This window comes from Camelus bactrianus, chromosome 6 (assembly GCF_048773025.1).
Source record: "Camelus bactrianus isolate YW-2024 breed Bactrian camel chromosome 6, ASM4877302v1, whole genome shotgun sequence".
NCBI lineage: Eukaryota > Metazoa > Chordata > Mammalia > Artiodactyla > Camelidae > Camelus > Camelus bactrianus.
Window position 1 is genome coordinate 92,127,872 of NC_133544.1, and position 12,347 is coordinate 92,140,218.

The 12,347-nt window shown below is 32.7% G+C and overlaps 1 protein-coding gene across 6 annotated transcripts in view; it reads left to right on the forward strand.

The window, feature by feature from the left end:
• The window catches only part of DENND4A (DENN domain containing 4A), a 107,328-nt gene that overhangs the window by 51,910 nt on the left and 43,071 nt on the right, over positions 1 to 12,347 (forward strand). For all 6 annotated transcript variants that reach the window (XM_074366302.1, XM_074366301.1, XM_074366304.1 and 3 more), the window contains 7 exons: positions 916 to 982; positions 2,364 to 2,422; positions 4,084 to 4,228; positions 4,486 to 4,661; positions 8,504 to 8,604; positions 10,368 to 10,586; positions 11,793 to 11,938. In XM_074366302.1, coding sequence (XP_074222403.1) covers positions 916 to 982; positions 2,364 to 2,422; positions 4,084 to 4,228; positions 4,486 to 4,661; positions 8,504 to 8,604; positions 10,368 to 10,586; positions 11,793 to 11,938 — 913 coding nt within the window. The remainder of the gene's footprint in view (positions 1 to 915; positions 983 to 2,363; positions 2,423 to 4,083; positions 4,229 to 4,485; positions 4,662 to 8,503; positions 8,605 to 10,367; positions 10,587 to 11,792; positions 11,939 to 12,347) is intronic.

Below are 12,347 nucleotides of genomic sequence, written 5' to 3' on the forward strand. Positions count from 1 at the left end.
TTGTGGATTACATTTTGTTTTCTGCTGTTCTAACTACTTAAGGTAATTCAAGCAGATGTGAGTCCTTTGGAACTCATTCCCCTTTTCTTTTCTTTTCCTTAGATTGCGAGTACCTTAATGGTAGAAACTGATAGTATGTGCCTTTTTAAAAGTAATTCCCATCATGTATTACAGTGTCTTACGTATAGCAGATCGTCAAAACATGTTTGTAGAATTAATAATTTTCTCTTCTGATCTCTATCCAATTGAAATCATCTCAGTTCTGAAACCAAGATGATTTTGAAACAATTTAAAACAAAAGCATGCAGAACCCCCCTATTCCAAAAAAAATGACTTTTCACTATTGTTGCCTTTTTTCTTTTCCACAGTGTTCAAAACAAAACTCATCAATCTAACTTTTTATCTATTTTCTTCCAGGACAAAATCTGTAAAATCAGCAGTAGAATTTTTAACTGTTGTTAATAGAAAGTATGTTGTTCATATTTTAGAAACAGTTAAGCTCTTTTTTCTGGAGTACTCTAAATGATTGTTTCACTTTTAAAATATGAGCAATTGACTAACAAGTATATTACAATGCAAGAATTAGCTTCTTTGATAGAGTCCACATCTCTGGTATGTTGTTTGTTATCTACTTACGGAGAGGTAAAAGTTAAAACGGCTTTTGAGACATTAATAACACAAACATTGTTGAATGTGAGAAAGTATTAATATGAAAAGTTATTGGATTTAGATAGAAACAACTTTAATGGGACAAACGGTTTTTGGTCGTTAGTTCACTTGTTTTTGTAGTAGCAGATATTTCAAAATTAAGGTACACAGAGCTTTTGACTCAGTCTGGACTTGTGACATGTTGACCTTTATAGCATATGGTATTTGCTTTGGAATCAATTGGGTTTTTGTTTGTTTGTTTTTAAGGCATATTTCTCATTTTATGCATAAAGTTCCTTTTCCATCTCCTCAGAGACCAAGGATTTTAGTTCAGGTAAGATTTTCTCAATAGAAGTGCTCTGTTGAATGATTATTGACTCTTTGAGAATGTAACACAAAACTAACAATTGTATATGGGGGGAAGAATCAAAATGAAATCAAAAGAGAACCAGATGTTATTTCATGTTGGAGTTTGGACCCTTATGGTTTTGTTAACTGCCTCCCAGGCAGACATCTAATGTTGCCTCTTAAATAAAGCCTTGCAGAGTTAAAACAGCAGACAGCAGTAGACATTTTGAACACACAAAAAGGGACTTCTTTCCCTACTTGTTCTAGGTATTTGAAAATTTGTGCCTTTGGCATTTATTCCCTAAGTTAAATGTATTAGAATAGATGTAAGAAAAAGTTGTGTGTTTTCATATATTGCAGGAAGGATTGCTCATACCTTTGTGACAGGGAGAAGTTTAAAGTGAACATAAATTCTTTTCCCTATCTCTTTTCCCAGTTGACTTTGTCTTTCCTTTTTTTCTTTTTTCTTTGTGCTCTTGATATGTAAGTTGTCTCTGTATTTAATCATTTATAAGTGATTTGTATAGAGAAAATATTTCATGTATTATCACTGTATGTGCCTCACTGTATTTAACACAGCCCTTAATGGAGTAGCATTCAAAATTAGAAATCATTTGGTAAATAGATGTCTTCCAACCTGTGTGAATCCGCATAAATTTGAAAATGTAGATTTAAATAATTGCATTATTATATTGATACAGATAAAATGTCTAGAAAAATATCATTTTTGATAAGCTTTATAAAAAGAGTGTGCACATACCACCTCTGTCTTCTTGGTATTTAGTGCCAGAATATATGTATAGCACACTCAGTTTAAATATATATAAAAGATTTGTTTTATAGCAGAAGTTGGCAAGTTTTTTTCTTTTGAGGACAAAATAGTAAATACTCAGTCTTTACAGCCCATACTGTCTCTCTGAAACTACTCAGCTCTGCTTTCATTGCACAAAAGCAGCTATAGATAATACGTAAACAGATGCTCGTATCTGTGTTTCAGTAAGACTTTATTTATAAAAATGGGTGGCCTGTGGATTTGCCCTGAGGCCATAGATTTGGTAACCCTGGTTTTATGGTATTAAATGAATAATTTAGTCTTTCAATACAGATTTGTTAAAATGGCATCAGGGAAATGTTGAGGAACAGAAGAGAGAGAGTTCAAAGTAAGATGACTTGTTAGTATTTAGAAGAGGTCAGCCGTCAGGACATATTTTTCAGGATCTTAGTGATATAGACAGTTTCTATCCTGGTGAGTGGGGATATTGAAACTTTATTGGCATCTATCTATCTATCTATCTATCTATATTTTTTTTTTACCAGAAGGTAGTGTTTTAAAGTTTATATTTCAAATACTTTAAATCTTCTTTCAGTTATCACCACATGATAATCTGATTCTCAGTCAGCCTGTTTCTTCACCTCTTCCGCTAAGGCAAGTAAAGCTTCACTTGTTTCTCTAAATCTAGTGTGAGCTAAAGTAACATTCAAGTATTTTCTCTCTTTCCTAAGTAAAATTTCAAGTGTTGATGGAAATGCTTCTTATTTATTTGTTTCTTATCTAAATTTCTTTTACTTAATATTTAGGTTAAAGGTCTTAAAGAAAACAAAAACTTTTACAATAGCGTTTGGTATTTTGTGTGTCCATTTATTATGATAAAGTACTTACAATTACATAAAGAGGTATATATATTTATGTAGATTATGAAAACAATTATTTTTAGCTTAAATATCCTCTGAAGAACAGTCAAATGCAATTAATTTTATTTTTAATTTATTTTTTTAAATGCAATTAATTTTAAATTTAACCCCTAAGTGAAAACATACTTATAAATATTAAACCATGGAATAGAACAGTGTATTTCATCACCTTAAAAGTTCAAAGAAATTATGAAATATGCTTTTTCTAAAGTATCATTTTTTCTTAAAGTTTAATTAGCTGTGTAATTTTTCTAGCAGGGAAATAGTTACAGTATAATTAAATTATTTTGTAGCACATACCTAAGGGAGACCAGCTGCCATCTTTGACATTAATTTTGTAAGAATTGCAGATTATTTCATCACCAGTTCTCAACCCAGTGTGACTAGTGTTTTCTTAACCTTTGTGTGAGCTGAAAATAAACTAGAAATACTGACTGAGACTATGTAAAAATGATTCTAAATTACCCAAGAAGCTTCTTCTCTCTTTTTTTTTTTTTTTTGGTAGTGGTTTTATTGATATATAATTCACATTCCATACAATTCAATGATTGTATTCAGAGTTCTGCAGCTATCTCTATATTCAATTTTAGAACATTTTCTCCAAATAAAACCTTGTACCCTTTAGCAGTTACCCTCTATCAGTTGACATGTGTCATTTTGGCTGCTATGAACATGCATGAGTTTTTTTGTGGACATATGTTTTTATTTCTCCAAGAGACTTAATTAGTTTTGCTTTATTTTAAAAAAAGTTAATTCAGTGAAGCCAATAATTTGGCATTATAAAGACAAAATACTGGTTGGCTTACTGAACTGTTTACTTTGTTAATCTACTATTTCATTACCATGCAGAATGTTTAAGTTTTGGTTATTAATTTGCTTTGTATACGTGGCTTGGTACATCACTGGGTAGCTCTTGATATTACTACTTTTTTTCAGTAGTAAAGAGATCTAGCTATTTGTATATCCAAATTTTAAGATGAGTATTTATCTTAAGGTTCATGGAATTTTTCTGATAATTACAGTAGAAGATAAGCCATGTTGAGATTTCCATTAACCGATTTGCTTCCAATCAAAGCATTTCTCTTAGAAATTGACTTTTTTATTTGAATGTTACCTACATGGCAGATCTTTTTATATAAAATGAAGCAGATGACTTTTCATTTTCCATATTGAATATAATGCAGAAATATCGAATGATTTCAAAACCTCAGGAAACTTTGTTTTCATAGTGTGTTTCTGATGCAGTGTTTTCCCTATATAAGAGCAGCAGTCGTGTTTAAAGTTGAATATACAATATAAATCCTACTCTAATCATGAACTTTTCTTCATTATTTTGGATAGTGAGGTGTTTGGATCTTTATTTTTTTAATTCTATGTTTTTGTTTGGATTGACAGTGGTGGCAAGTTTTCAACACTACTTCAGAATTTAGGTCCTGAAAATGCTGTGACGCTACTGGTGTTTGCAGTAACAGAACATAAGATTCTCATTCATTCCCTACGGCCTTCTGTGCTTACCAGTGTGACAGAAGCATTAGTGTCTGTGAGTATCAGTTTCTTATTGGCAATCAGTTTTGTTTTAAGCCTAATTATTCATATAATTTGAAGCTATTTTAATGCTTAACTAAAATTCAGAGTAATGAACTTCAATTTTCTGACCACTAACAGTAGTTGTAATGATTTAACAAGCATTGAACTACTTTGGGTATAAATATTTAAAAGACAACTCAGTGTGTGTGCTGATGATTATGCTTCGATGTCAAACAGCTAAAATATTCTCCTATCTTTTATTTCTCCAAGATGATTTTCCCTTTCCACTGGCCATGCCCCTATGTTCCTCTCTGCCCACTGGCTTTAGCAGATGTCTTGAGTGCACCATGTCCATTCATAGTAGGAATTGATTCAAGATACTTTGATCTCTATGACCCTCCACCAGATGTTAGTTGTGTTGACCTAGATACCAACACCATTTCTCAGTAAGTACATTTTAGTGATTCTACACCCAGTAATTTACAACTTTGTAATATATGTATGTAATTGTATGTTTTGTGAATGCTAACAGGAATTTCTTTGAGCTATATTGTTTTTATATTTAGGATTTTTACCATCTTTGAATCAGTTCTTGCTATACTTTGGTGGGATAGTTTATTAGCGAAGGGTTTAATCCACAGATCTTTAAATATTTAAGAAATGTTATAATCTTAGGCTTGCTTAGAAATTTATATAAGGAATGTAAGGATTTTATAATTTTCTCTTTATTGGGATAATATTTAAGTTGTAGCTACTGGAGCTATATATTTACAGTTTTAAAAAAAATTCAGTGTTTCTCTTGTATCCCTTATTTTCAGTTTAACCATACTTAAGCTCTTCAGGGGAGAGGAAACTGATGCAATACCACATTGCATCCACAGGACATACTTAAAATAACTACAAGTTAGTTAATCAGTAAAGCTCGAAAGCTAGTATACCTCTTACAATTTAAATATGTCTGTGTGAAATAGGTTTTTTTCCACTTTTAAATAAGCATGTTTTATATTAAGGCCTTTTGATTTAATTCTGAAATCTTACTTAATTCTAGTCTTGTCATATGTCAAAATCTCAAGTGCTTAAACCATTAGATGAGCTCAGCAAAAAATAATTTTCTGTTATAAAGCATGTATGCTGTCAAAAGCCTAACCAAGAAAACATGGGACATACTTTGTGCATTAAAGCCATTTTATACATAGGATGGATAGAGCCAAAGATTCTTTACTGTGAACATTTCATTCTTTACCAGGAGTATTTAATTCTTTAAATATTTAAGTAGTATCTCTCTCTCTCTCTTTTTTTTTTTTTTTTTTTTGGCCAGTTGTTAATGTTACATAACAGAATGTTTTTAAAAATTGAAACTCAGGGTGGTAAATGAGTATATATTATATTTATTATGGTAATAAATTACATTTTCCCTCTTGTACTTTTCCTCAGTTTATTAAAAGAATTTTTCCTTATTATTTTATCTTTGATTTACTTAAGAATCTTTGATTCTTATAAGAAACGCAAGTTGATTACACTCATCAGTAGTCTTCCATCTTGGTATTATCACCCTTCCAAACCTATGGGAGGACTAAACTAGTGAACTAACAGCTTTCCACTTTCCTTCATCCCAAATTTCTGGAGCCTCAACCTGAAATTTGAAAGAAAAAGAAATCCTAAGTATGAAATTTGTGGTTTCTTTTCCCTCTCTCTAGCTCATTAATATGTATAATGAAGAGTACGTTATGATTGTCAGGACATTTCTGAAGAAAGGGAAACCATTGTCTAATATATTCTAGGGGTAAAGCTGTATGCATAGCCTGAGCTGTCTCGTATTAGTCTCTGTAGTTTCAGAGGCAGTTTTTATTAACCCCTCTGGCAGACAGATAAGGAAACCAAAGCTTAGATTTTTAAGTAAAGACTTAAAAATTTTAAGTCTGTCAAAAGGCACGTAACTTATCCTGCCAGAACTGATTTTGAAACCATCACTATCTGACTCCATAACTAATACTTCTGCCATTCATTATTGGCTAATAATAATATAACTATATAATAATAATATAACTTACATAATAGTAATCTTGTAAATGGGAGTCACAATGAATAAAAATTCAGAAGGCTGATATAGATCCAGACTCAGACACTAGATAAAACTCTCCTCCCCAGCCAGGTTTAAAAGTGAAGACATCAAGGGCAAGAGGAGGAAATTATGTGAGTAAATAACAGTAATTTGATGTAATGAAATGAAACCAAGATATTGTTCATTCATTTATGCTACAGACTTTTCTTGAGCACCCTTCTTTTGCTAGACACTGAGAATAAAAGGATAAACCAAGTACACTCCTTTCTCTTTAGTTGCTAATAATCTTGTCTAGCAAGGCAGGCACGTACACAGTGATGAGAAGGCTCAGCGGGAGGGCTGTGTTGAAAGTTTTAGCAAGAACATAATGTAAAAAGTGTTTCTACATTGTATTCTCACTGTAATCCAGGATTCCTAGTCCTGATCACGTTATAAATGAAATAAAACCTCATAGCAGGACGTCTGCAATTTGACCCTGCCCTATCTGCATTTTTATATTCTCATTTGTGGAAAGATAGGAAAGATTCCAAGACAGTTGTTCTTTGTCAGCTTAAGCTTTCCCATCCATTCTTTTTCCTTTGTTTAGTTTTCAAAGTGATACTTGCCCTTTTGGTTCTGTGGGAAGTTCAGGGAACATTACAAAAAAGTTCAGCAAGTTCCATTCTGCACCTGTGCTGTGTTGTTGTCTTTGGTGGTTAGAACATGAGTGATTTACTTTTCTTCTTTTTTTTTTCTCTTCATTTTTCAAGTTTCTTAGAATGGATATGTATTGCTTTTGAAATAGGAAAAAAAAAGATCTAATAAATGAAGAATGGAATCAACAAAGCTTAACTATAGTTAAGTCCAGAAGCTTTATCATGTTTTATCACCATGCTCTTTTCTTCCCCGACTCCATATATAGTTTAAAAAACAGCTATGTTGTAATAGTTGTAATAAAGAAAATTATAGGAGTTCATCATAGAAACAAAGATACCACTTTCAAGCAAATATCCTCTTTCATAGTTATAAAAGTATTTTGGAATGTTATACTTTATTCAAATAATCTAGTATTACAGATTATTTCTTTTCTGAAAGAAACAAAACTAAGTTTTACTTACATTTTTAGGGAACTAAGAAACTAAATATTTAAATATACCAAAGTGTTTTGATAAGCTTTTTGGGTCGTAAGTTCATTGGAAGTTTTCTATAGTGCCTTTTCTTAAAGTCTGTAAGAAAAAAATCTCTTTATAGTAGGATTTTCCCAATATTAAGGTATCTTAAAATCTCCCTTTTTTTTTTAGCCTTCAATTTATCTATGTTTTCTGTTTAGTAGTTTAATTTCAAGTAAAATTTAAACAAATCTTTATTTTTACTATTAGCATGCTTATAACTTATCAGAAATGATAGTGTGGAGTTTTTTGTTTTTTGTTTTTTGTTTTACTTTTTTTATTGAAGTATAGTCAGTTTAGAATATTGTATCAATTTCTGGTGTACAGCATAATAGTTCAGTCATACATATACATACATATATTCATTTTCATTTTTTTCATAATAAGTTACTACAAGATAATAAATATAGTTCCCTGAGAAATACAGTAGAAAACCTGTTGTTTATCTGTTTTATATGTAGTAGTTAGTATCTGCAAACCTCGAACTCCTAATTTATCCCTTCCTACCCGCTTCCCCCTGGTAACCATAAGTTTGTCTTCTATGTCTGTGAGTCAGTTTCTGTTTTGTAGTTAAGTTCATTTGTCTTTTTTTTTTTTTAACATTTTTTATTGAGTTATAGGCATTTTACAATGTTGTTTCAAATTGTCTTTTTTTTTTTTTTAGAGTCCACATATAAGTGATATCATATGGTTTTGGGTTTTTTTTTTTTTTTTTTTTTTTTAGGTATCTAAAGACCTTAAATGAGTTTAAGAGTAATGACCACCACATTAAGTTTTGTAGTGGTTTCCATGATTTCAATGCAGGTGGAAATGACTTGATACCAACATGATTATAAGTTTTTGAGCTATATTTTAGTAGAAGATTCTACCCTTATATAAATTAATTTTTAAATATTAAATATTCCAATTTACCCCTATAGTATTTTTCTCCTGTTAATTGAAATATTTTATATGTAGAATATTTTTTGTTCAATGTGTTTTTTCTTTTCCCCTTTTTATATAAAACAGGTATATACCCACCCCTCCCTCAAAAAAAGGCCCGCCTAACAAATATATTATTATTGTCATTTAATCTCAGAACTGGAGACAAGAAAAATGTAGCCTGGAAGATACTTCCAAAGAAACCATGTAAAAATCTGATGAACACACTGAATAATTTGCACCAGCAGCTGGCAAAATGTAAGTGTATAACTTAATTGAAGGAAGTAATTTAATCTGAAGAAAGGATTCCGAATTCTTTGTCTTACTTGTAAAAGGACAGTGTTTATTGAAAGGAAAGTGGTTTTTTTTTACAATCTTAAAGGTACGTGAGCATTAAAGCAAAGGTTTTAGAAGCTGAATGGGAGACTTATAAAGTTTGTATTTTATGTCATAATAACATTCAAAAAGAGGTTAAGGTGTTTATTTTTAAATACCATGGAAAAAATAATGGTTTCCACTTGTATATTTTCTTCATCCATGGAATAAAAAGTTAGTTTTTAAAATCTAGGACAGCTGGTTTAAATTACATTAAAAAATGATGATTTCAGTGAGGTGAGGGCAAAGTCATATGCTTTTTGCCTTCACTAGATCTCAGTGCTGTGCTTACCTCAAAAAATTTGAAAATAGAAGCTTTCCCAAAAGCATTCAGAAATTAATCAAAGTGAAAATTGATTAGGATATGGAATATATTAATTAAATGCTTATATAAGAATATGTTGGCAGTGATCCAGAATTACCGATACGAGGATTTAAACCTTCGTTTATCTAATAACCCTCTTGGTATTTTATAACAACAATCCATTATGGGTCCATAATTTAATACTTATTGTACGACAGATGGTCAGTAATAGTGTGGCAATACTTGAGTTGCTCACTTATGTATTAGGTGAAATATAAACATGGGGCGTGGCCTACGTCCTTGAGGACAGAATAGTAGAATAAGCACCTGTAGAATAGTTAGAAAGAGGCTTGGGCAAAGACAGTGCTTACAAAGTGAACCTTACAGCAAGGAAATAATTCAGAAGTGGTTCATAAGTATATTAGGATATGAAAAAAATGACATCAAATAGAACAGAATTTTATCTTATGGAACAAGTGACTTATGTACAGAATTTTATTTAAGCTACCTAAAAGTGCATGCATTTCTTTTGGATAGCAGCAGTTTTTGTAGCAATGTTTAAATATTATTAAAATCAGTGAAATAGCCCTTCTGGCTCTACTGAAGGGCAGAATCTTAAAGCCGAAAACTACAGACTTAAGCAATTCTGATAGTTAAGGGTCATATATCATTTTACAGCTTCAGAGCTCTTTCACATACATTATTTTATCTTTACAACCCTGAGGATGATAAGGTTGAGGGAGGAAGGTTGTCAGAGATAAAGCATAAGGATAAAGCTAGGATTAAAAGCTGCGCCTTCTGTTCCAGTGCCTTGTACTTTCACTTTTTTAACACAATAAGAATTCCAAAAAAACCTCTCTGAGATGATTTATTGTTCCTCATATTTTGAGAAGTTTTTAAATTTTGAAACAGTCACAAACTTTGTTTCTCTGAGCTTTGGAGAACAGATGCCCCATCACCTCCGAATGGGAAGTATTTCCTTCCAACAAGTACGTTCTCCTACATTATTACGATATACTGTAACCATGAAAACCAGGAAAGTAACACTGAGCATTACTGCCATCCTGATCCTCAGAACAAATTCAAGTTCTGCTTAGGATATATATTATGAAATTATATAAACAAAGAGTTGAAGTAGCTTGAGTCCTTTTGAAAACACAACAGATTTATTATTTTTCTTTCAGTTTTATTTTGAGATATAATTGATATACAGGACTGTAGAAGTTTAAGCTATACAGCATAATGACTTGACTTACAAATGCAGCAGGTTTATAATTGATACCGTAATGAACATTAGTTTTGACAGTGCTGGAGAAAACACTAACGCTGTATTTCTTCACAGTGCAGCAGAGACCAAGAGATGATGGGCTAATGGACTTAGCAATGAATGACTATGATTTTAATTCTGGAAAGAGGTTGCACATGATAGATCTGGAAATCCAAGAAGCATTTTTGTGTTTCATGGCCTCTATTTTAAAAGGTTATAGGTCATACTTGAGACCAATAACGCAAGCCCCCTCTGAGACAGCCACAGATGCAGCCTCTCTTTTTGCCCTGCAAGGTCAGTGATTGCATAGTATTACGGCTTACGTATTGTTGAGTTTAACCTTGTAATGATTCAGTCTGTTTCTGGATTAGTAGCTTATATTTACCAAAATACATATCTCTTTCAGGAGTATGTGACTGTCAATCAGTTGATAACCCATTTCCGTAGGATTAGTTTTTTCTCAGGCTCATTAGATACAATCCTGTTAGCAAAACATGCAGAAGAGACTATTTGAAAAGTACAGAGCTTCCTAACCATGTACACCACACTCTGTTGTATCACAGGTGTGTTCAGATATTGATGCTCTTAGCTTCCAGGGCAGCCAGGCGATGTTGGGCACACAGGGGAGCCCCTGGGTTGGGCACCTCCAGGCTTGAGCAGCCACATTTGTTTTACTTCAGTCTGTGTCATGAGTGAAAAAAGGTCGGGAAGCCCTGGAGTACAGTTTGTTTCACAATATATATTTACCTTCTTTTGTAGTATTTAATGTTTGAAAGAAAAATTCATTTAATAAGTATGTATTGAGTACCTCCAAATGCTATAAGGTATGTAAAAGATACATAGTTACAAAAAAAAGGAAAGGAAAGAAAGAAAAGAGAGAGCAGGGGAGAAGGAAGGAAAGGAAGATAAGAAAGAAGAAATTCAATTCTCTCTCCCATGGAGCTTATACGTAGTCAGGAAGATAAGCAATTTGAAAATACTATGACTGAACACTTCGGTTCCCACCTTGAGTTCACAGAAGGTCCTTGATCTAAAGAAGGGCCATGATCTAAAGGATGAGCAGGAGTAGCCAGGCGGAGTGTGAGCAGAAGAGCATTTTAGGCATAGAGAACGGTTTTGCAGTCTCTGAGGCTGGAAAGAGTTTGAGTTCATGGGCCCAAGAGAAGGCCCAAGTGTGGTGTAAGTGAGCCCGGTGAGCCAGGGAGTGAAATCAGGAAGTACACTTCTGCTCTGTGTCAGTAAGACACAGACATAAATGAGTACTCGAGGGGATGTAACTGTTGCTTTGAAAAAGCCCCATATATGTACATATCCGTGGAGGAGAGCACACCAGTTTCGCATAGCATGCAGCATATTTGGAGACAAAACAGCAGTTTTTAAAATGCTTTCAAATTTACTAGTGTATGTGTCATCTTCAAGGTATTGAGGGGACGACAGAGACAGTTGTTGGTGGTATTACATATTCTGACGTTACTGACATTACAAATTTATGTTGAACAGCTTTCTTAAGAAGCCGGGACCGGTCACATCAGAAATTCTATAACATGATGACCAAAACACAGATGTTTATTCGCTTCATTGAGGAATGTTCTTTTGTCAGTGATAAAGATGCAAGCCTGGCGTTTTTTGATGATTGTGTAGATAAAGTAAGTAATAGTATTTCTACAGTGCCCTAGCTTATTTTGTGTGACTGTTAATAAATGTTGTGAGTTATGGTCTCTATTTATAGCTTTTACCAGCTTTTGACAAAATTAAAATTAATTCCATTTCATCATTGATGCTTTATTATGAAAGTTTTGGTGGCCTACTAGATTTATAGAGCACAACCTCTTAAGAGTACCTTGCAAGGTTCACTAAATCATGAGTTTTAGTTTAACAACCAGGTCTGTAACCCTGCCTGCCCACTTACAATAGAAGTTTTTCACCTGAATATTTCTTCACTTTGGGAGTGAGTTTGTAGCATAATTAAGTGAGTTAATTCTACTGTTTAAAATTCACGTGTGAAACCTTCACTCCCCTTCAGTCCTGGTATCATTAGGTGGGGTAGAGCAAGGT